Raw genomic sequence first — 22,396 nt, 5'->3', positions numbered from 1 at the left:
TACGTACATTCTGTACTTTTTCGAGAGGGGCGCGAGTAGTGGCTGGAGACGTAATCAGCGCGCGACAAAACATGGTTCTTCACGTGGGCTACCGTCGCACGACACACACACGGCAGTCATGGCTGCTGTAGGTTTCTGTGGAGATTGGTTCATTTTCACCTGCGACAAGAAACTCGTAGCGATTGACAGCAAACAGGCCAGGTTTGAATCAGCGTTTGCTTCATCACGTGTTTGGATTCATTGACATGTGGTCAGGTTAGCTGTCCTGGCTAGCACTGTTAGCCAGAATGGGAGAGCATGGACTTATGTCGAGCTTCATAATGTCGAGCTACAGGCTTTTAGAAGGGTTGGAATTGCACATGGGTTTGGAAATGTCGATATAGATTTTGCCTTCGATTCATCATCATCTCGTTTGGTGATGTCTTTGTCTACAAAGTGGTGATATAGAGATTGCGAGGAAGAATATTTCTTATACTTGTGATACTCTCCTCCTGCTGCAACAGTACTGAGTCTTGTAGTGTTTCAGTATCATTCAAGCTGAGAGAGATTTACATTTACATTTAGGTCATTTAGCAGACGCTTTTGTCCAAAGCGACTTACAATAAGTACATTTGTCAAAAGAAGGAAACAAAGAAACCACAACGTATCATTGCTGATTGTTAAGCTTAGATGGAGCGGTTACTCCTCTTCTCTTGCGTGGTGAAGAATAAGCAGATCGATAGATTCTCTTTAGCCTTTGGCGTATTTATTCTCTAGAATACATGACTGACTACTGTCCAGTCAGTTCCAACAACAAAACCCGAACAACGGGGACAGTTGGCTCGCGCGTTGCTTCACAAGAACGTAGCGATGTCATCACGTTGTCCCTTCAAAGTAAGGGCGTAATCATATATTAACACTTGACACATATATTAACACTTAACACTGATAAAGTAAGAGCTAGAAATAGAACAAGTGTTAGGTCCTCATCTGAGTAAAGTAGTACCTTAAGAGCAACAGTGCTGTGATCAGAGTGCTATAGGTAAGGGGTTGTTTTTTTTTGGGGGGGGGGGGGTTAGTGGGTCATGCTATGTAGAGTCGAGGTGAAGTCTATACAGGTGAGTCTTGAGCCTTTTTCGGAAGATGGCAAATTACTCTGCTGTCCTGACATTAGTCGGGCGTTCGTTCCACCACTGAGGACCAGCACAGAGAAGAGTCTGGACTTTGCTGAGCGACATTTGTTTGATTTCAGCGATGGTGGTACCAGCCGGCCAGCTGAAGTAGAGGAGTGAAGTGCTCGCTTCGGGGCATAAGGTTTGACCAGTGTTTGAAGGTAGATGGGTGCTGTTCCATTGATGGCCCTGAAGGCCAGTGTCATCGTCTTGAATTGGATGCGTGCTGCAACAGGGAGCCAGTGGAGGTCACGAGGAGGGGGGTCACATGGGAGAATTTGGGTAGATTGAAGATAAGGCGTGCTGCAGCGTTCTGAATACGCTGCAATGGTTTAGTCGCAGAGGCCGGGAGTCCAGCCAGGAGAGAGTTGCAGTAGTCAAGGCGGGAGATGACCAGTGCTTGGACCAGGAGTTGTGTTGCATGGCTTGTGTTGACAGCTAGTGTGGTTTTAAGACTCCCCTATATATTTATTTCAGCACAATATATACGGTATGTCTCAATACCTTACAGAGAGAAATGTGTTAACATCAAGTCATATTTGAGGGAGCCAAATATATATATATATATATATATATATATATATATATATATATATATATTTATTTATTTCATCTCATCTTCAACCGCTTATCTGGTGTCAGGTCGCGGCATACATGTGGCGCAGTTTCCTTCAAGAAGTTAGCGATAAGCAACCTGATCGAAGCAATATAACTAATTTTTATTTAATTGGGCAGAAAACAATACATGTTCCTTAACAATGATTCTACTTAATGGAAAAATAATTTCCGATTTGAATTGGTGCTTGAACAGTGACTGCAATCATGGTCACTTTTTCATTATATACAGTAGAATAATTGATAATACTAATAATGCCATGACAATGAGGCTAGAGATGTTTTCCTATATTTAATATGCACTATGCCAAACATTACCATTAACTTGCCCTGGGAAGTCTGTGACTCTGTTTGATTTTACCTGGTAATGAGCTAATTGTGCAAGCAAGTCATTGTGAAACTGGCATTGTGCAGCAACTCATCTAAATCTTGTGTTCTTTATGGCAGAGAACCGTTTGTGTTTGACTGCAGCACTGCTGAGAAGAAGCCGAAGAGTAGGAAGGATGAGAGCAACAAGTAAGAAAAAGCACATTAATAATAATTAATAGAGTATACTTGGAATATGTGTTTTAACTGGTGTATCTGTCTCCTTTGTCACCAGTGATGGTGATACCGCAGAGGAAACAGGAAGTGACAAAGTCCTTACCTTCGCCACGTCTCCATCTGGAAAGCTGTTGGCGCTGACTGATGACAACAAGAGACTGGCCCTGTTCCACTGTGAGCCTACATGGCAGTGTATCAGCATGAGGTACAATTTAGTCCCAGCGGCTTCATGTACGGTAAATACAATGATGTTAAGTGTGTGTGTGTAAGTGTGTGTGTGTGTGTGTGTGTGTGTTATAAAGGTGGGTGGTGAGGAGGTGCACCTCCCTGATGTTCAGCCAGACAGAGGACCAGCTGCTGGCGGCTGACAAATCAGGAGACGTATACTCTTTCTCAGTGTTGGAGCCGCAGAGAGAGGGCGAGCTGAAGATGGGCCACCTGTCCATGCTGCTAGCCATAGTAAGGAATACCAACGCCATCACAACTGTAGTCTGGAAAAACCGATATGGGTCAACAAGTGTTTAAAGATTAACATTCGGGTCATTCCGTGTCATTTCATCAAATTTCTGAAAATCTTCCTACCTGACCATCTCAGAATGTCCTGAAAAAAGTACAAAGACACACTTGTTAATAGGACAAATCCAAAATATTAGGTCTCTACTTTCAATAGTTTTCTCATGAAACATCATTGAATGAAGGGTAGTTTAGACGGTTGGCATCATACTCTGAAAAGCCATTTTAAACAGCAATATCTGGAAAACTATCTCACCTGTGGCCTTCATTTTCTACAGAGTATATCTGTTACTAATAGCCTCCAGACATGAAATATCAGGGGTGTAGCTCAATGATAATGGTACTTAAAATGTGGCTTGTTGAAATAAAGTAGTACATTTGAAGAGTGGCTGAGCTCCCATTTTTGCAGATAAAAGACTTCTATCACTTCTGGCTCTATATCTGTTGTTTCACAGATATTAAGGCTCAAAAATGGAAGTAAACACATCTTTGCCCAACTTCAGAGCCATATTCCAAAAAACTGACAACAAGTATCAGGTCCAAACTTACTTTTTTGAAAGATCATATTCTTGTTAAAATCATATTAAAAAATCGGGAGGGTGTTTTGCCTCATTTTGTCGCAGTGATTTAAAAAAAATCCTAATATTGGTGGGGTTTTTGTGGCCGGTTTTGGTACTGCATGTCATAACAGCCTACCAGTAAACATCACAGCAGGGCAATTCAATTGTGTTTTTTACCATTTACCAAAGACTTACATATGACTAAATGCTACTGATAAATTTAGCCTTACGAAAACATTCAAATGTAGCACAGTTGTAGTTACAGAGGCAATAAGTCCTTGCATGTGAGTTAAACATGCTGAAAGCAGCTTTTAATGTATTAAACCATGAACAAACATAGCATAATACTGAAGACTGTACATTTTGTCATACTTTAAGTATATAAATTACACAACCAAATCAAATAATAATCTTAATTTGAACATAAAGATTTTACATTACAGTAGAAAAGTCTCCAAAGTTTGATATTGAATAACAGTTTGTCTCTATGCTATATTGCATATACTATATATACACTCAACAAAAATATAAACGCAACACTTTTGTTTTTGCTCCCATTTTTCATGAGATGGACTTAAAGATCTAAAATTCATTCCAGATACACAATATTACCATTTCTCTCAAACATTGTTCACAAATCAGTCTAAATGTGTGATAGTGAGCACTTCTGCTTTGCTGAGATAATCCATCCCACCTCACAGGTGTGCCACATCAAGATGCTGATCTGACATCATGATTAGTGCACAGGTGTGCCTTAGACTGTCCACAATAAAAGGCCACCCTGAAATGTGCATTTTTTTGCTTTATTGGGGGTCTGGGGAGTCAGAACCAGTCAGTATCTGGTGTGACCACCATTTGCCTCATGCAGTGCAACACATCTTCTTCGCATAGAGTTTATCAGATTGTCAATTGTGGCCTGTGGAATGTTGGTCCACTCCTCTTCAATGGCTGTGCAAAGTTGCTGGATATTAGTGGGAACTGGTACACGCTGTCGTATACGCCGGTCAAGCACATCCCAAACATGCTCAATGGGTGACATGTCCTGTGAGTATGCTGGCCATGCAAGAACTGGGACATTTTCAGCTTCCAAGAATTGTGTACAGATCCTTGCAACATGGGGCCGTGCATTATCTTGCTGAAACATGAGGTGATGTTCATGGATGTATGGCACAACAATGGGCCTCAGGATCTCATCACGGTATCTCTGTGCATTCAAAATGCCATCAATAAAATGCACCTGTGTTCTTCGTCCATAACAGATGCCTGCCCATACCATAACCCCACCACCACCATGGGCCACTCGATCCACAACATTGACATCAGCAAAGCGCTCACCCACACGACGCCACACACGCTGTCTGCCATCTGCCCTGAACAATGTAAACCGAGATTCATCCGTGAAGAGAACACCTCTCCAACGTGCCAGACGCCATCGAATGTGAGCATTTGCCCACTCAAGTCTGTTACGGCGACGAGCTGGAGTCAGGTCAAGACCCCGATGAGGACGACGAGCATGCAGTTGAGCTTCCCTGAGACGGTTTCTGACAGTTTGTGCAGAAATTGTTTGGTTATGCAAACCAATTGTTTCAGCAGCTGTCTGAGTGGCTGGTCTCAGACGATCTTGGAGGTGAACCTGCTGGATGTGGAGGTCCTGGGCTGGTGTGGTTACACGTGGTCTGCGGTTGTGAGGCCGGTTGGATGTACTGCCATATTCTCTGAAACGCCTTTGGAGACGGCTTATGGTGGAGAAATGAACATTCAATGCACGAGCAACAAATCTGGTTGACATTCCTGCTGTCAGCATGCCAATTGCACGCTCCCTCAATGCTTGTGGCATCTGTGGCATTTTGCTGTGAGACAAAACTGCACATTTCAGAGTGGCCTTTTATTGTGGGCAGTATAAGGTACACCTGTGCACTAATCATGATGTCAGATCAGCATCTTGATGTGGCACACCTGTGAGGTGGGATGGATTATCTCAGCAAAGCAGAAGTGCTCACTATCACACATTTAGACAGATTTGTGAACAATGTTTGAGAGAAATGGTAATATTTTGTATCTGGAATGAATTTTAGATCTTTAAGTCCATCTCATGAAAAATGGGAGCAAAAACAAAAGTGTTGCGTTTATATTTTTGTTGAGTGTATATATATTTTTTTTTACCCGAGACTGTTTTTCTGCGCCGGCGCAGGGTGGGAATTTCACGATGCCACGAGGCCTGTCAAAGTTTACATTTACATTTAGGTAATTTAGCTTTTGTCCAAAGCGACTTACAATAAGTACATTTGTCAAAAGAAGAAAACAAAGAAACCACAACGTATCATTGCCGATAAAGTAAGAGCTAACCAGTCTATCACAGGGCTGACATGTAGAGACAGACAGGTAACCAGTCTATCACAGGGCTGACATGTAGAGACAGACAGGTAACCAGTCTATCACAGGGCTGACATGTAGAGACAGACAGGTAACCAGTCTATCACAGGGCTGACATGTAGTGACAGACAGGTAACCAGTCTATCACAGGGCTGACATGTAGAGACAGACAGGTAACCAGTCTATCACAGGGCTGACATGTAGAGACAGACAGGTAACCAGTCTATCACAGGGCTGACATGTAGCGACAGACAGGTAACCAGTCTATCACAGGGCTGACATGTAGAGACAGACAGGTAACCAGTCTATCACAGGGCTGACATGTAGAGACAGACAGGTAACCAGTCTATCACAGGGCTGACATGTAGAGACAGACAGGTAACCAGTCTATCACAGGGCTGACATGTAGAGACAGACAGGTAACCAGTCTATCACAGGGAGACATGTAGAGACAGACAGGTAACCAGTCTATCACAGGGCTGACATGTAGCGACAGACAGGTAACCGGTCCCTGTCCGGCATGTCTTTGGACTGTGGGAGGAAGCCGGAGAGAACATGAACCCGGGATCCTCTCGCTGTGAGGCGACAGTGCTACCCACTACACCAACGTGCAGCCCTATTAACTCACTATTTAATGTGATGAAACAAAAATCAATTCTTATTTTTACATAAAAATCCATCCGTCCACTCCAAAATCCATTTCCTGGAAAACAAAATATGATTTTGCGTCAGCTTGTACGAACCAATAATATCCTGACATCCACCCACCAACCAATCAGTGCTGCTGAGCTAATCTTTCAATTATCAAATCAACGCTGTCTTGCATCCGATCCTGTTTCACTGGGAAATACATCACCATACGAAGATGATTTAGTGAGACTTAAACCTGTAACAGACCAGGCTGAAAATGTGAATTCTTTACTAAACACAGTGTTTGTTATCTTAGAACCAATCAGCTGCTTGATCAGGTGACAACCAGGCGTTTCCCACCGTGCCCTGGGTCTTGCAGTCAACTGGCTCTCTATTCGACATCCACTTCTATCTTGTGAGGTTATTGTTGTCTACGTGTGCATGATGTCAGAGCGAGTCTGACACAATTCTTACCAGCATGCACTGTGCAGCGACCGCCAGCAATTGGCATTTTGCAGGCCTGACTCGTCTCCAACGAGCCTATCGTGTGTCCACCTGACTTGAGTGACTGAGCGATTGTGCTTTCTTTCAGAGCATGTCGCCAGATGACAAGTACATCATCACAGCAGACCGCGACGAGAAGATTAGAGTGAGCCACCTCAGGTCTCCCTACAACATCCAGTCCTTCTGCCTGGGACATCAACAGTGAGTGGCGCCACCTACAGGGGAGCACTAGTGTGCAGCAGCGTGTGTATAGAGTCTGATTTGATCTTCCCTCTCCTGCGTTTTTGTCCTGCTCCCTGTCAGGTTTGTCAGTGCTCTACTGGTCCCATCAGGCCGCCCTCACTGGCTGCTGTCTGGATCAGGGGTGAGTATTCATTTCAAGTTGATATTCATATTCAAATAAATTTTTATTGAGCCAAGGATTATATGTCGCAGCACATCATGGCCTCAACGCACATTCCAATTTATATAAAAGAAACACAAAACCAAATATGAAACGGACAATATCAAAAATGAGTAAGCAGGAAGGAGAAATCCTAAAAATAAAGGAAATAAATAGAATAATGGTGACAGAGATAAGACTAATTTGATTAAGACTCATTAAAACAAACAATGAAGAAGTGAAATTCAATCTGATTCGAAGAATAGGACTGTATGCCAGACCTTCCTTATTTACCTAACCCTCTGCTGTTTCCTGTACCATAGCCTTTTGTCACTACGGTTCATGAGATGACTAGAAGTCTATTGGTGTAGGATTTCTATTTGTAAGGTGTGACATGAAGGGTTGTCACATGGCATCATACTGAGGGAGTCTTCCCATGAACATGTATGTTCTCCTTTCCAATAATGTCAGTGTAATTTTAGTCCATAGTTAAGATTTGGTTGATGTAACTCTTGAGCTGGGTACTGGGTTGTTCTTTTGTAGAGATACTGGGTTGTTCTTTTGTACAGTTACTGGGTTGTTCTTTTGTACAGTTACTGGGTTGTTCTTTTGTACAGTTACTGGGTTGTTCTTTTGTAAATATACTGGGTTGTTCTTTTGTAAAGATACTGGGTTGTTCTTTTGTACAGTTACTGGGTGGTTCTTTGGTACAGTTACTGGGTTGTTCTTTTGTACAGTTACTGGGTTGTTCTTTTGTAAAGATACTGTGTTGTTCTTTTGTACAGTTACTGGGTTGTTCTTTTGTAAAAATACTGGGTTGTTCTTTTGTAAATATACTTGGTTGTTCTTTTGTAAAGATACTGGGTTGTTCTTTTGTACAGTTACTGGGTGGTTCTTTGGTACAGTTACTGGGTTCTTTTGTACAGTTACTGGGTTGTTCTTTTGTAAAGATACTGGGTTGTTCTTTTGTACAGTTACTGGGTTGTTCTTTTGTAAAGATACTGGGTGGTTCTTTTGTACAGTTAGTGGGTGGTTCTTTGGTACAGTTACTGGGTTGTTCTTTGGTACAGTTACTGGGTTGTTCTTTTGTAAAGATACTGGGTTTTTTTGTAGAGATACTGGGTTGTTCTTTTGTAAAGATACTGGGTTGTTCTTTTGTAAAGATACTGTTTTTTTTGTAGAGATACTGGGTTGTTCTTTTGTAAAGATACTGGGTTGTTCTTTTGTACAGTTACTGGGTTGTTCTTTTGTAAAGATACTGGGTTGTTCTTTTGTAAAGATACAGTTTTTTTTTTTGTAGAGATACTGGGTTGTTCTTTTGTAGAGATACTGAGTTTTTCCACCAGGTACAGAAGATGTCCATCCACTGGAACACTACAGACTTTGCCAGAAAAATACATTTACACGTTTATGTACACAAATATATTTAGTAAGTGATTTTGAACACAGCCTTGGATTTTCCCCTAATAGACAATTTCTAACTAAGTCTATAAAACATAACTTCCCCGACAGAATTACTTTTGTATCTCGATGACTCATCTCGTGTTACCTTGAACCCGTGAAGAAAACATTTTCTTCACATACCTCCATGGCATGAATGAAATGAATAGTCGCATTTAACAACAACAAAACTATATCAAAACATGGGTTTACAACCTCTCACAGAACTTCTGCAGTTTAATCCAAGTCTCAGCTATCTAGTTATCCAGTCTCACTACTTCACTTACACATGGATCTTCTTTATAACCTTACTTTTAAAAACATGTCATAAACATACATAAACCATGCCATTGGTAATTCTTCAAATCAGATTAATAAACTAAGGCCATGTAAAAGTAAAAAAATGAAACCTTGAATAAACTTCAAACCAGAAAACAAAAAAACATTTACTTGGAAGTATATATTTTAATGCAGCAAAGATCTGACTGAGAGGTTCCATTCAGGTGGATTAACTGGACCCGATGAGATGTAATGTGAAGTGTGTTTGTCAGGATGGGACCATGAAGCTGTGGGAGTACGAGTCCGGCTGTCAGCTGCAGAGCTGGGACCTCGAAGAGCTTGGCGATGCACCGAGCTCTGAGGCTGTCACACCCATGGTAAGGATATTGACTGAAGCGTGTCCTGGTCATTTGGTAATGTCTTGATTAAAATACACTGCTCAAAAAATGAAGGGAGCATCTTGATGAATAAATGACTGAAGTTGAAAATCTTTACTGATGTACATTGTATGGTGAGAACAAGCAGTCAATGGAAACCACAATCATCATCACATTGATTTTCAATTCAGTACTTTTCATTTTGAATCCAGCCCTCAAAGTAACACATTTAAATCCCAGACTGATCCAACTAGTGTGGATTTCATCACAGCAGCTCTGTAATAATGTGAGTCAGTAGTGTGTTTGGCACGTGTACGCACTCCCGACAAAGTCTGGGTATGCTCCTGATGAGTTGTTGCATGGTGTCCAGGGGGATCTCCTCCCAGACCTGGATCAGGGCAGCGTTGGACGATACATAACCCATAGGTGCTCAATTGGATTTAGGTCATGGGAACGTGATGGCCAGTCAATGGCATCAATGCCTTCATCATCCAGGAACAACCTACACACTCTGGACACATGAGGACCGGGCTAGTCCTGCACCATAAAGAACCCAGGGCCCAAAGCACCAGGAGGAACCCAGCACCAGGAGGAACCCAGGGCCCACTGCACCAGGAGGAACCCAGGGCCCCCTGCACCAGTAGGAACGCAGCACCAGGAGGAACCCAGGGTCAACTGCACCAGGAGGAACCCAGGGCCCCCTGCACCAGTAGGAACCCAGGGCCCCCTGCACCAGGAGGAACCCAGGGCCCACTGCACCAGGATGAACCCAGGGCCCCCTGCACCAGGATGAACCCAGGGCCCCTTGCAACAGGAGGAACCCAGGGCCCCCTGCACCAGGATGAACCCAGGGCCCCCTGCACCAGGATGAACCCAGGGCCCCTTGCAACAGGAGGAACCCAGGGCCCACTGCACCAGGATGAACCCAGGGCCCCCTGCACCAGGATGAACCCAGGGCCCCCTGCACCAGGATGAACCCAGGGCCCCTTGCAACAGGAGGAACCCAGGGCCCCCTGCACCAGTAGGAACGCAGCACCACTGCACCAGGAGGAACCCAGGGCCCACTGCACCAGGAGGAACCCAGGGCCCCCTGCACCAGTAGGAACGCAGCACCACTGCACCAGGAGGAACCCAGGGCCCACTGCACCAGGAGGAACCCAGGGCCCTCTGCACCAGTAGGAACGCAGCACCACTGCACCAGGAGGAACCCAGGGCCCACTGCACCAGTAGGAACCTAGGGCCCACTGCACCAGGAGGAACTCAGGGCCCCCTGCACCAGGGCCAGTCATGGTGTTCTCTGGCTAATGCTAATGGGGCTGCATGGTGCTGGGCTGTGAGAGGTCCTGTCCAGCTCTCCTTGTGTAACCGCTGGTCTCCTGGTTCTCCTCCAGGCTCTTGAGACTGCTGGAAGACACATCAAAGCTTCTTGTGACCTCACGTATGGATGTGGATCCTGGAGGAGCTGGATTACATGTGAACCTTTTTTGGCTGCAGGCACTACCTCCTGCTCCAAGTAGTGACAAGGGCACTAGCAGAACCCAGAACTAGAGAAGAATGAGTCAGGAAGGAGTGTCTGTGGCCTCCACATCAGAACCTCCTTGTCGTCCTGCTGTTGCTCCTGTTGTCACTTTCATCTGCACCAAAGCAGCTGAAACTGATTCACAATCGCTTGTGCTTCTTAAAGGGACACATTGATCTCCCTGAAGTTAAACTGACTTTGTGTTACACTCTGTTGATAAAGTGTTCCCTTCATTTTTTTTTTGAGCAGTTTACTTTGCACTTAAATTACAAGATTTAGACCTGAATTGCTCAACAACACGACTCAATACACAGACATTGTTTTTTTTTTTTACACTTTAAATCCAGGCTATCTAGAGAGGGTATTATTTATTTATCCATCAAAATACAGGCTTACCTAAAAGTACAATTTTCATTGTCACTTATCAAATTTCATCGCCGTCCACATTATAATCTGAGCATATGCCAAGCAAAAACGCATCCACACACGGCCACACATGCAGAATCCTGCAACTGCAAACGTTTGCAGGAGCAGCTGTTCGACTGGCTCTGGTTTACGACAAAACACCAACATACATTGGTTTTCAGCTGAAAATGTGGTTTGGGGGTTTACCCTTACAACGTTACGAGTCCATTTTTGAACGTACACAGACAAACGCACACAAACAAACTCTGTTATCCGGTGATGGGTGGAGGATGAATTTAGAGTCCCTAAGCTGCTTTGACATCTGAAGTATCTCTTCCCAGAATGCAGCAGGGTGAACATGCTGTGTCTAGGTGCTTTTTTGTCTGTGCAGCACCACTTGGCACCAGTATCACTGATGCTGGTAGATGGTACCAATGATGCTCTGTCCTGGACTATAAACAACCCATGACAGATTGTAATGTTTCCAGTCAGGATGGATTTTTACAGAGGAACTGTTCTCTCCTTTTCTGGTCCATACTTGCATTTCAGGTTCCTCATCGAACATGATTACATGCTTTCATTTATTTTCCCTTCAGGCTGTGCTGCAGCAGCTCTTCTCAGCCTCTCTTTGAAACACTCTGTTTGACCTCCTGCCCCTCCCTCCCAAAAAGCCCAGTCTGATCTGATTGGTCAGCGGTCCCACTCTGTTGTGATTAGTCAACCTCTTAGTGGGTTTGTCAGAAATGTCACGCCCCTTACCATAACCAGATAACAGGAGTTGTTGCTGAGGAAACTCCTATAGAAGTCTATAAAAGGACATTTAGGTTTTTCTTCTCATCATGGTGACTCCACGCTCCAAGTCATCTGTCTGGAGCATAACATGAAAGCAAATCCCTGATGTAAAGAGGAAGAATGTCTCTTAAAAGCTTTATAAACAAGGAAAATAACTTTAAATGCGGTAAAGTGACTCTGGCTGCAGCATTCTGAACCATATAGACATTTTAGTTCATCCATAGAAAAGAGGAATTACAATATCTAAACAGCTCGTAATAAATACGCGAATGAGTATAGCAGCAAACATTCACCTGCTTCCTCCTCCTGAATAAATATAGTTACAAGTAGACAAAACCAACTACTCTTACTTATTGATTACCATTACAAAAACAAGACATAGCAATTCTCCAAAACCAATAAGAAATCTGTTTTTGTTTGACTTCACAGAAGCTCACTGCGTGCCGTATCACCAGCTCTCGCGATGCTCGCCATGTAGCTGTACAGTGTGAAAGGTGAGTGTAACTCCTGATGTGTGAATCAGTCATTTGACTCAGAAGGTAGAAAACAAAGTGTGCTTTCAGAGCACACGCCTGGCCCAGGGCTGTGTTACAGAAAGCAGGTTTTGCTTAAACTCTGTGTTTGTAAACCCTGAGAGGAGGGCTACTAGCTAATAATGCAGATATGTACTAAATGCCATCCTTATGATGTCCTTAACGGCATCAAGTAAGGCATCAGTTAGGCTCTGGGATATTAATTATCACTTCCAAAGGACGCTAAACATGGCTTTTTGGCCAAAACAAGCTAAAACAAGGTGAAACTAAAGGAGCCATCCTGAAAATATGGAGCAACTCAGAATGTTTCTTCATAACACAGCAATTATAGGCTCATTATCTATTCACATGTATATTTTTGCTAGGATAACATAGTTAGGTCATGAATTATAGAAGACCATTTTTGTCAAATCATGGGACCATTTTTGTCCCATGATTTGACCATGTGACTTGGGCTAGGTAATTTCCACCATGACATCCAGCCAAACACCCAGAAGCTGGGTAAACGCGGAAGTGCCTACGCAACAGCGGTAGCTTTAGCAGTAGAAGCTATCAGGCAAGTGTTCTTTTAAATAAACTCCTGATGTACTTACAAACTTTAAAATGCCTCGTTTTGTGAGTACAGACCCTATGTGTACTACTGCAGAAGTTTGGTAACATTCCATGCATTATTAGTGGGGACATTTACGAGATATACACTATGCACCATCGCGCTAGTACTAAGCCATTCGGCTGATCGCCCTATCTTGACCAATGCTGACCATCGCTAAAAATGCTTCCGAGGGGGTATTTGGCTGGATGTCATGGTGGAAATTACCTAGGGTCCATTTTACTCCGAATCCATCACTTTAAAATTGTCTCATATAAGATACATCTACTGACCAAATTATTTAACGAACACCCATAGCTTCATAGTTCAATAAATGTTCATGTACACATTTTTTTTCATATTCAGGGGCTTATAAATCTGAAATGGAACTCTCTAGCAAAGTGATATTGCAGATACTGTATTTCTCAACTACTATACACCATTTTAGATTCTGGCATGAGAATGCCTGAAGAATGTTTGTTTTTCTATCTATAGACAGGTCAGTATGTACATGACCCGAAGCCACACAAACTCACCAGTCCCAGTCATTAGTCCCACCCCCAACTGAACTGGATGTATACCAGGCTGGGAAATATACTGCTTTTTTTATGACAAAAAATGGTACATTGTGAAGATTGTTACATGAATGATGATGGAAATGATGCGTTTGTGAAGTTCATGAAGTGAGAAAGGGGCAATACATTCTCATGGTCTCAATGCTGGGGGCCGTTACTTAACATTTGTTGTGTGGTTGAGGCCCCAGACATAAAATCTGATGCAGTATCAACTGTCACAGCATGACAAAGATCTGTTTTTTAAGATGTAAAATTCTGTGTTTACTATGTATTGCTTTCATGACGGATGAAAAGGCATTTAAACATGTTAAAGAGTTTTCTTAGAAGTTGTCAAAATGACTCATTGTCTTTGTATTCGGTGTACTACATAAAAAAAGATGCTACTCAACTGAACACATTTGTTATAATTTGTAACATGCAATCATTAACAAAGTATTCATTATCATGTACATGTATATGAATAAATAACCTCCTTATTATGGTGCGTTCCCTTTACCTCGGAAGCCGGAGCTGGGAATGACGTCACGCCCGAGTTATCAGCGTTTCAGTTACAAAGTCGGAAAAAGTAGCCAACGGCCAAAAACGGAAGAGGAAACAAGATGGCTACATCTACAAAAGTTATTCTCACGCTTGCCTTGTCCGAATATAAACACCTTCTGGACAAATATGCGGTCCTTCTGCAACCTGCAAACACGGTGGATTAAGAGAAAACACAAAGTCTTTCTACGTATTTCATTGTTTACAAAAAGTATCGATCGCCCTTTGATCGGTCATCAGTAACGTTACTGTTTACAACCGGGGCAGCCATCTTTAAATGTCAAGTCGGGCTTGTGTGGATCGTCCGACTTTCCGAGTCGGAAATCCGACCTCGGGGCTCGTTCCAGTTGAAATTTCCGACTCGGAGCTCGGATATCCCGATTTCCGAGTACAACTGGAACGCACTATTACTCATTTGGAGTGTTACAATGCACCTTGTTTCACAGCGGTTGTCATGGCAACACTCGGAGCATGCAGAGACACAATCTACGTTGTTTTTATGTCAGTTTATAAAATTCTGCAATATAGATCTCTTTCCTGACTAGTTCATTTCAGACCTTTAAGCTGCTCAAAATTAGAAAAATGTAATATTCATAATAAAAAAAACGTTTTAAAAATTCAATCTTTTTTTTTTAATTTACTGTGAAACAGAAGGAGTAGGACCAAACCCTCACAATTGAGAAACTGGAAACAATGAATGTTTGCATGAAAATTACAAAACGGCCATTTTTACAGCATAAAAATCAACTTGTCATTGCTTTCTGGTGGACAAACTATGCCGAGTAGACACATCGTGTCTCGTGTCTCATTTACTTAAAGACCGCACCAAGGATTTCGACATGTATGATGGAAGAAAGGTGGCACAATTGGAAATTTCATGGAAATGGAAAGGTATATCCGGGTTCGATTCCCGGGTCGGCCCGGGTTCCTTCTGTGTGGAGTTTGCATGTTCTCCCCGTGTAAGCGTGGGTTCTCTCCGGGTTCTCCGGCTTCCTCCCACAGTCCAAAGACATGCAAGATGGGGATAGGTTAATTGGTGACTCTAAATTGCCCATAGGTGTGAATGTGAGCGTGAATGGTTGTCTGTCTCTACATGTCGGCCCTGCGATAGACTGGCGACCTGTCCAGGGTGTACCCTGCCTTCGCCCAATGACAGCTGGGATTGGCTCCAGCCCCCCCGTGACCCTAAATACAGGATAAGCGGTAGAAAATGGATGGATGGATGGATATTTTAGACGCATATATACATTAACACAGGTATTTCCAGAGGGTTGACTTACTTTTTGCACCAGAATTCAACATGGTGTGAAAAGGTGTGAAATCTGCTGCAAGGTTGTATGAGGCATACACAGGGGATGGGCATCCGTGCTCTCACCCAACTGCACAGGTTGATATTTTCTTTCACCTTCTAGAGGACGCTTATGAGTCTCCAGACACAAGTTCCATTATAGAAGAGTAGAGGCTGCATGACAGGGACCCCTCCCCTGGTTTAAAGCTATTTTTGCTTGCTAAATGTATTTCTGGACCTGGAGCTACAAGGTCACTGCAGAGCTGTATAGTATATACTGGACATGAAGGGGCCCTTAAAGGAGGTCAGAGACAAAGAGGAGCTCAGAGTGAAGCCACCACCTCAGTGTTTCATATTCACACTTCAATAACAAGTAGCAAAGCAGTTTTTTTATATGGAGATTTCAACATCGACCTTCTAAATCCTAACCAACACAACCTTACAGAAGACTTTGTCAACACAATGTATGACTCTATTTCCCCAAATCACCAGACCCAGTAGGAATACTTCTCATTGTGCTACACTCATTGACAATAACAATGACATTGAAAACAAAACAGTAGGATGATTATTAATCAATGATATAAGTTTTCATAGTTTATGACTACATCCACAGGAACAACAAACCTTACAAACTAACAGAATACAGAGGAGTGAGATCGGAGGAAGCTATCAATGCACTAAAAAAGGACTTACTGGCACAAAACTGGGACGTAATATACCAAAAAACAGACATTAGTGCTTATGAAACATTCATTACTATGTTTATGTCACTATATGATAAAAACTGTCCAATCAAAGAATACGAATAAGAATTAACGAATAAATACTAAATGTCCATGGAATACAAAGGGATTACAAAATGCCTGCAAAAAAATACACTACAGAGATTTCATAAAACAGAGAACTAAAGATTAAGAAAATAAATATAAAAAGTACAAGAATAAGTTATCTTATATTATAAGAGCAAGCAAGAAAGATTATTATAAGAAAAGATTAGATGATAACAAAAACGATATAAACAGAATATGGAGTACTTAATAGTATTATCAGAAATGGTCCGGGAGAAAAAAACTACCCTAAATATTTTATTGATAAGGACAAAGAAAATTATAATATGGAGGATGTAGCTAACAGCTTTAATCATTTTTTTGTAAATGTTGGACCATACCTGGCTAAACAAATCCCTGATCCAGGGACATCTGGAGAAATGTATGAGAATTTATTGGAGATAAATCCCTGCTCTATGTTTCTTAAGGCAGTAGATGAAAAATAATTTTGGACATTGTTAAAACATGTAAAAACACAATGTCCACTGATTTCAATGACATTGACATGTCGTTAGTTAAAATGGTCATTATGGGGATTTCCAAACCTTTCATCTGTAATTTATCTTTCGAAACCGGTACTTTTCCAATCAAAATGAAAATAGCAAAAGTCATACCAATATACAAACTGGGAACAAGCATAATTTCACAAACTACGGACCTGTTTCTTTACTCCCACAATTCTCCAAAATACTTGAAAAACTGTTCAACAATAGACTAGACATATTTGTAGAAAAGCATAAACTAATCACTGAAAGCCAATATGGAACAATTGTTCAGAACAAACAGATCAACATCACTTGCAGTAATAGAATCAATTGAAGATATCACAAACGCTACTGATAATAAACTATATGCAGCTGGGATATTTATTGATATAAAGAAAGCATTTGATACGATCAACCATGATATATTCTATTTAAGAAATTAGAAAGATATGGCATCAGAGGTCTAGTACTGGATTGGATAAAAAGCTATTTAAATAACAGGCAACAGTTTGTGAAGCTGGGCAGCTGCAGTTCTACATGTTAGGACATTGCTTGTGGTGTCCACCAGGGGTCCGTGTTGGGTCCTAAATTATTCATTATGTATATAAACAACATTTGTAATGTGTCCAATGCCTTGAGACTGGTCTTGTTTGCAGGCGACACAAATGAGTTTTGTTCTGGGGAGAATTTATAACAACTACTGGACAAAATAACAAAAGAAGCAGGCAAACTAAAACATGGTTTGACAGACACAAAATATCATTAAACTTGAGCAAAACCAAAATAATGTTATTTGGTAATTGCAGAACAAATACACAAGCAAATATAAAGATAAATGGGGTTGAAATTGAATAAGTTCATGAAAATAAATTTCTTGGGGTTATAATGGATGATAGAATCAGCTGGAAATCACACATTAAACATGTGCAATCCAAACTGTCAAAAAGCATTTCTGTATTACACACATTCTCTACTGTTCACTAATCTTACCCTATTTAAATTACTGTGCAGAAATCTGGGGCAATAACTTTAACAGTTTGCTACATTCATTAATTATTCTGCAAAAAAACAACAACAACAAAAAACAACAAATACGCATTATTCACAATGTTAGGTATCTGGATCACACTAATCCATTATTCTTACAGTCAAAATTATTAAAAATAACATATCTGCTGGCATTTAAAACAGCACAGATAATGTTTAGCGCCAAAAATAAAAACTTACCTGGAAATATCCATCCATCCATCATCAACCGCTTATCCTGTATTCAGGGGGGGGGGGGTCTGTAGCCGATCCCAGCTGTCATTGGGCGAAGGCAGGGTACACCTGTTCACGCTCACATTCACACCTATGGGCAATTTAGAGTCTACCTGGAAATATACAAAAACTATTCAATGAGCGAGTGGAGTGTTATAATCTAAGAAGACTATTTTATTTTAAGGTACAAAGAGTCTGCACGACCAGAAAAATGTTTTGTATTTTGGTCTGCGGAGTAGGATTGTGGAACAGTTTGAATGTGGAGTTAAAGCAATATCCAAACATGAACCAGATCAAAATGACATACAAAAAGGTACAGGGATGAAGGGGATGGTTGACAAACAGGTTAATGTTTAGTTATTATTTATTTACTTACTTATTCTTTGGGTTACTTCATACATATGACTTGTATGTGTATATCAGTTGTATGTATACATATGTCTGTATGCATGTCTAAAAATGTCTAGGGTACGTCTATGGTTAAATATGTGTCTATGGTCTAATTCATAGTATGTAATTGATAATATACTGAATTACTATTGATTATCATTATTATTATTATAAGCAATAGTACTAATAGTAATAATAATGATTAATTAATTAATTAATTATTAATATGGAAGAAGGGTTATTGAGAAGAGGTGAGAGTAAATAATAGTCTTTGGCTTCACCACATAAAACCACATAAAATACCACACAAAATCACACAATAGCACACATCAAATAAATAACATGTCTTTCAATACACACAAAAAAGAGTAAAAAGGTGATGTACAAGCTCTAAAGTGTCCCAGAAAGCGTTCATGAATTCAACATTGTAATTGCGTTCGGTATGAATGACTTCTTATAAATGTTTTTGGTTGTTTTGGCAGCTCTATAGCGCCGTCCTGAGGGGAGTTTTTGAAATTCATTGGCCAGGGGGTGACTGTGATCAGCCAAAATCCTATGTGCTTCCGAGTTTTTGCTCCCTCCCTATGATTTTACTGGCCATTTTTATAGTTTTTGCCAGTTGGCTCTGTTTTTAACCCCCAGGTGACCATACCATGTACATATATTGTAACACAGCACGCTTTCTACCAGACCCTGATAGACCAGATCCAAAGTATTCTTACTCGCATAAAAATAATTACATTTTCTGAGAAGATGCAAGCGCTGCATTGCTTTTTTAAAAATATACTCCGTGGTAAAAGTAAAACTCAAATTGCAATCAAAAAAAGTTCCTAAATATTTAAACACCTATGCTACTTCAACCTGCTGATTGTCAATCATTGCAGGTGGAAGATCTACATAAATTCTCTGTTGACCTACAATAACCAGCTCCTTAGTTTTAGCTGTGTAGATGTAAAGGCAGCTGTCCCTGCACCAACCAGTGAGCTCAGCAATATGATCAAAATACATTGTCTGGCTTGTTGTATCCCCCACCTGCATAAGACCTAGTAACACCATATCATCAGCATATTTATACAGTTGACAGAGATTATTTTTGATTTGCATTTCATTGGTGTACAAAGAAAACCGAACAGGCGACAGATGGTTGTGTTCAAAGTAACAGTGTCAGATACGATACTCCAACATCTCACTCTCTGGCTGATCGGTCAGAAAATCTTTAATCCACTCAATGATATGACTGTTGGTGTTAATATTACAAAGCCTTTGAGTCATTGAATCATTTTCTGCATACAATTAAAAGCTGAGCTAAAATCTATAAATAAAAGTCTAGCATAGCTCTTAGGCTTTTGAAGGTGGTTTGTTAATGCATTCATTAGGAACAGCGCTGCATCATCAGTACCCCTCCCTCTCTTATAAGCAAACTGAAATGAGTCAAACGATTGGCTGAGAGATGTTGAAAGATGATTAACTATAAACCTCTCCATATATTTGCTCAGGATACTGGTCAGGGAAACCGGTCTAAAATTACTTAACTCTACTGCTCTGGGCTTCTTGGGAACAGGAAATTATATCTGAAAGTTTCCATATTTTTGGAACAGAATGTACATTTAATAGGAGCTGAAATAATTTAGTAAAAACTCCTGTGAGCTGAAACCTACAAGATTGAATCACTCGTCCCTTTAATCCATCAGGCCCATGTGCTTTATTTGGTTTAATTCTTGCTAAGCTTGCAGCAACCTCTGCCTCTGTCAGTGTTATTGCAGAGTGGTCAGTTGTATTGGAGAAAATATCAAAAATGATCATGATTATTAGAAGTAAAGCAAGATGGGGTTATCAAATCTGGCATAAAAAACATTCAGATCATTTAAAAAAGTGCCTTTATTTAATAATGTATCTTGTTTGTTTGTTTTTTACTTTCCTTTCCCATCATAGTGTTGAGTCCATTCCAGGCTTCTCTTATATTACCAGAGCGGAACTGACTCTCCACTTTTTCTTTAAATTTCATTCTGTTCTTCCTTAAAATGGAGTTTAACTCTTTCCTCTTTAATTTAACTGTGTCCAAGTCTCCGATAATAAAGGCAGCCCTTCTTTCTTTAATACACTGTCGCATCTCTACAGAAGCCTCTCTTTTGGTATTTGGATATACTCTAATGGTTTTCTTAAAAGTGACGTTAGTCTCACAAAATTGAATATGCTCAGTTATAGTCTCTGTCAGTTCATCAGTGTCACTGCAGTAGTCAAAGAACATTTGCCAGTCTGTATTATCAAAACAATCCTGCAGCATCTCTTCACTCCTTGCATCCCACACCTGAATGTCCTCGACAGTGGGCTTCTCTTGCTTTACTTTGGCCCTATATGTCGGGAGAAGATGAATAATATTATGATCCGACTTCCCTAGGGGCGCACGGCAAAGTGCCTTGTAAGCATCCGGTAAGTTGCCAAAACACCGATCAAGAGTCACTTGAGTGTCTTGTGGGACAATCAATATACTGGTGGAGTGTGGGGAGAAGGCTGGCAAGATCGCAGTTATTAAAGTCTCCTAGAACAAAGACTGGCTGTTCTGGCGCAGCATTGTAGCTTTCTGCGATCCTGCTTGCTGCATCCTGGTGTTTTGGTCCGGGCACATATATCAAAATAATTGTTATCTGGCCAAACTCACGTGGCAGGTAAAAAGGCCGAAGAGACACCGTGAGAATTTCATAATCCAGGGTACATATCTGTTCGCGGATGGTCATGTTTGTGGCCCATTTATTGTCCATCAGAATACACAGACCTTTGCCGACAGATTTCTGTGACAGGTGCTCATCTCTATCTGCCCTAATGACTGTATATCCAGCAATGGATACTGTTGTTTCTGGTTTAAGCCATGTTTCTTTTAGGCAGATAAGATTTCAATTTTGCTTTATGATTTTCATTGCTCTGCGAATATTGCTTGGAATGTCTAATTGTTTGACTCTTTGGATTTTTGTTGTTGTTTTTATTCCTATTTTATGTCTTTACTTGTTCCGAACAAATAAACAAATACAAAAATACAATACACTTAGTCTCATACCAGCCATCGAACAACAGCTGATCAATTCAACTAATCGATGAGTCCTGTGTGTCCCCAGAGTGTCCAAGCTTCAGTTTTTTACTCTGGACCAGGAGGGCAAGGACAAGCTTGTCCCATACAGCAGGCTCTGTCTGCCCCACTGTCCTCTGGACATGACCTTTGACCTGGAAGACAGACTCTGGGTGCTGATGGACTCCGCTGACACACCACTCCAGATTTACTCACACAGACAAGACACCTGGGAGGTACAGTGTGATACAAATACTGAGTGTTTGTTTCCTTCACAAGAACATACAAACGAGAACATTTGTTCAAATGCTGAGAATCTACATATTAGCTTTATTTGCACTGAAATCCTGGCTTTGTCCTGCATGCACAGTCAGATTTGCAATATAGCATCTATTATAATGAGACTGCTGTATAGTTGAAGAATCAAAAGGGATAAGTATGATTTAACCTCTTGCAAACTGGAGCCCCCAGTCCCCATGACATGATAACAAATGTCTCTATTTCATGTTCATCTCGTTAGAGAACATGAGGCTATCATCTTTCACAATCCGTAAACCAACTGTGTAAATATGTCTTGTTTACAAGTATTTTAACAATTTAACCTTCATCAATATACTAGCAAGTTTGCGACGGCTGTGGCTCAGAGGTAGGGCGGTCGTCCTCCAATCGGTGGTTAGATTCTCGCCTCCCGAAGTGCCCTCGGGCAGATGTACTGCAGGCTTAGCCATCGGCGGCAGTCTTTGTGCTTAAATGCACATTTCTAAA

At 41.2% G+C, this 22,396-nt stretch overlaps 1 protein-coding gene across 1 annotated transcript in view; it reads left to right on the top strand.

Moving 5' to 3' along the window:
* Positions 1-71: 71 nt before the first annotated feature.
* Positions 72-22,396, top strand: part of wdr4 (WD repeat domain 4) — a 40,822-nt gene continuing 18,497 nt past the window's right edge. Inside the window, exons 1-9 of the mRNA XM_084022272.1 lie at positions 72-201; positions 2,214-2,282; positions 2,368-2,514; positions 2,612-2,768; positions 6,978-7,090; positions 7,193-7,253; positions 9,263-9,367; positions 12,513-12,577; positions 21,681-21,867. Coding sequence (XP_083878398.1) covers positions 119-201; positions 2,214-2,282; positions 2,368-2,514; positions 2,612-2,768; positions 6,978-7,090; positions 7,193-7,253; positions 9,263-9,367; positions 12,513-12,577; positions 21,681-21,867 — 987 coding nt within the window. The 5' untranslated portion in view covers positions 72-118. The remainder of the gene's footprint in view (positions 202-2,213; positions 2,283-2,367; positions 2,515-2,611; positions 2,769-6,977; positions 7,091-7,192; positions 7,254-9,262; positions 9,368-12,512; positions 12,578-21,680; positions 21,868-22,396) is intronic.

The sequence above is a fragment of the Eutrigla gurnardus genome, assembly GCF_963514095.1.
Source record: "Eutrigla gurnardus genome assembly, chromosome: 12".
Classification (NCBI taxonomy): Eukaryota; Metazoa; Chordata; class Actinopteri; order Perciformes; family Triglidae; genus Eutrigla; species Eutrigla gurnardus.
Note: the sequence above shows the minus strand (reverse complement) of the source record. Positions and strands in the feature narration are given on the sequence as shown.